The sequence below is a fragment of the Lichtheimia ornata genome, assembly GCF_029851405.1.
Source record: "Lichtheimia ornata isolate CBS 291.66 chromosome Unknown scaffold00254, whole genome shotgun sequence".
NCBI lineage: Eukaryota > Fungi > Mucoromycota > Mucoromycetes > Mucorales > Lichtheimiaceae > Lichtheimia > Lichtheimia ornata.
Window position 1 is genome coordinate 2,157 of NW_026695573.1, and position 2,422 is coordinate 4,578.

Here is a 2,422-nt window from a genome sequence, read left to right on the forward strand (position 1 = left end):
ACCCTACCTTGCATAAATCATACCTGTATGCGCTTGACACGCTTTGCGTATGCGATCGTGATCATTTTTTTTTGCTAACGTGCCACGTTGCCTAAGTTTAATCTCCAAGGATATCAATCAAATTGCCTTGGAAGCAAGATACGACACCTCTTTCACCGTCGACAAGACCAACTGCTTTGCCATAATCTCAAGTTTCCATACTCACTCATCTTTGCTACCTATACGAGCCAACTCAAGCCCTCTATATTGATCCTTTGACCTCGAAACACCACATCCGTTTTATTTACCCTTGAGTAAGCCATTACATGTTGTTGAAATATTAAATTAATAACTCGCGACCAAATGGTTCCTTCCTGCTTTAGCTTTTTTCATTGTAAGTTGCTATCTCTATCGTACCTTAGTACTCTTAAATCATCAAGAAAAGCAATAACATCAAGGTGGATAGCATGCATTTGACTGACGATCAGTTGGTGGATTACGCATATCGTGATTGGGTGGCACAAACTGCGGATCTTGACTACTTCTCCTTTGCCCGACACTGTCAACTTTCAGAGAGAGATACGAACGCGCACTATGGATCGATCTTGAACACACTGCTAAAGAGCCCCGACCACCAAGTGGTGAAGCTTGCCAAACAAGCGCAAAAAACGTTCCAGGTAAGCCAAAAAGATGATTGGATCATGAAACATCTTCACTAAATCTTTCTATAATAGCAACGCAAGGGGAAGGGTAGTAACGAGATGTCTGCTTTTTTTGTCAAGTATACGCAGTTCTGGGGCAAAGGTGATGAACATCGTGACGACCAGCAACAAGGCGCGAGTTCCAGCGAAGCCTTTTCACGCTTGAATAAAAGGCAATTTGACGCTGTGAACGACTTGAATGATATCATGTGCTCCACCATTGTTGACAATGCCAAGAAGGTGAGTGGATTCACATTGGCATTTATAATATACGAGAGAAATTTACAAAGAAACGTGCATTTTAGCTGAAGATGTCTATGGATGAAGCAGCAGAGCTGGTGTCAACATTGCCAAAGCCAAATTCAAGCAGGTAAGTTTATAGTTAATCATCATTTGAATGTCATCGTTAACATGTAAAACATAGCATCATGGTCAATGACATCCTTGACTGGGATAAGGCGACGAAGATGATCTTGAAGGAGACATCATGCTACAAGGGAATCAAGAAGCGTCTTGCATTGGAGCCTGCCATAAGGTCAAGCGTATTCATCCAATACATCGAGCAGATTGTAGCCTGCTCACCAACGCAGCATAACCTTCAAGTCGCCATCCGTACTTCGCCTGTGTCACCAGCCGACTATGATTGTTACGCACATGCCGATTTCCGCATTGCTGAAAAGCTAATGCACCACTTGTAAGTATCAGTCATGGGTTTCCAGCTTGTTGTGTATTCTGATTTTTTGTACTTTCCTAGCCTCGACCTCATCCAAGCACCTGTAAAAATCCTTCATGAACGCTCCCTTGAACGCACAGCTGCTTGTTCCACCACCATCTTCCTCATCAACACGCTCTTTCTCTCCTGCAATGATACACTCAAACTTAAATGGTATGTAGGAAACATGTTGAAGTGTCATCATGTTATTGACAATATGGGGATATTACTAGGATTGAGGTTAGCGTTGAGCCGTCTGGCTCTGTCAAATGGGATGGCCTTGGTTTGGCAGTTGATGATGGATGCTCGGGTGCTGTACCGATGGTTGCAGAATTTGCTGGTGGTATCCGCACACATACCAAGTTGAAGAAGAACAGCGACCACGCAAAGCTCCTACTCCATGCCAAGGACATGGTTGATGCAAACTCAAAGTATTCAAGCGCTCACTGCGGGAAAGTGTTTTGTATTTTGTACCATGGTAAGGAGAGAAAATGCATATAGCTGAACCTTTTATTAATCATTGCATTTGTAGAAATGAGCATCACGTTGGATATCTTGGTCAATGCAGAGGACAAATACGTCCGCAAAAATATCATGGAGGTAACGACATGGCATCATCTACACTAAGACAACGGCTGATTTAATGAATGTAGTTCAAGCTGCCAACCACGGAACTAGAATTGAAGGAATTTGCTGCGAAGCTGGAATTGCTTTTGCAATGGCGCGACACAGTCATATCCAATGTGAAATCTTTGCAGTCCTAGGTATGGTACAGTGATATCAATTCATCTACTTTGCCTTGTCATTTTGAAAGCTAAACAGTGTATCCCATATATGCCTGCGTCAACTATACAACTTGGTGAATCATCGATTTCTACACATGTGTTATTTTCGTCAGCTTTGTCATTGTGCACATTATCCCTCCAATGATGTATCATCTATTCTTTGTTCCTCATGTAATTCCGTCACCTGTATTCTTATGTACATATAATTGCTTTCATCTTTCAAAACATCATTTACTACATATTGT

At 42.1% G+C, this 2,422-nt stretch overlaps 1 protein-coding gene across 1 annotated transcript; it reads left to right on the forward strand.

Annotated features, from left to right (window-relative positions):
- Window positions 1–446: 446 nt before the first annotated feature.
- On the forward strand, window positions 447–2,156 carry O0I10_013123 (uncharacterized protein; the record flags this gene model as incomplete). The annotated part of the gene is made up of 8 exons (XM_058492958.1): window positions 447–656; window positions 714–920; window positions 986–1,050; window positions 1,105–1,374; window positions 1,435–1,566; window positions 1,626–1,870; window positions 1,925–1,992; window positions 2,046–2,156. The coding sequence occupies 8 exons, from the start codon at window positions 447–449 to the stop codon at window positions 2,154–2,156; spliced, it is 1,308 nt and encodes a 435-aa protein (XP_058336276.1).
- Between the last annotated feature and the right edge of the window lie 266 nt (window positions 2,157–2,422).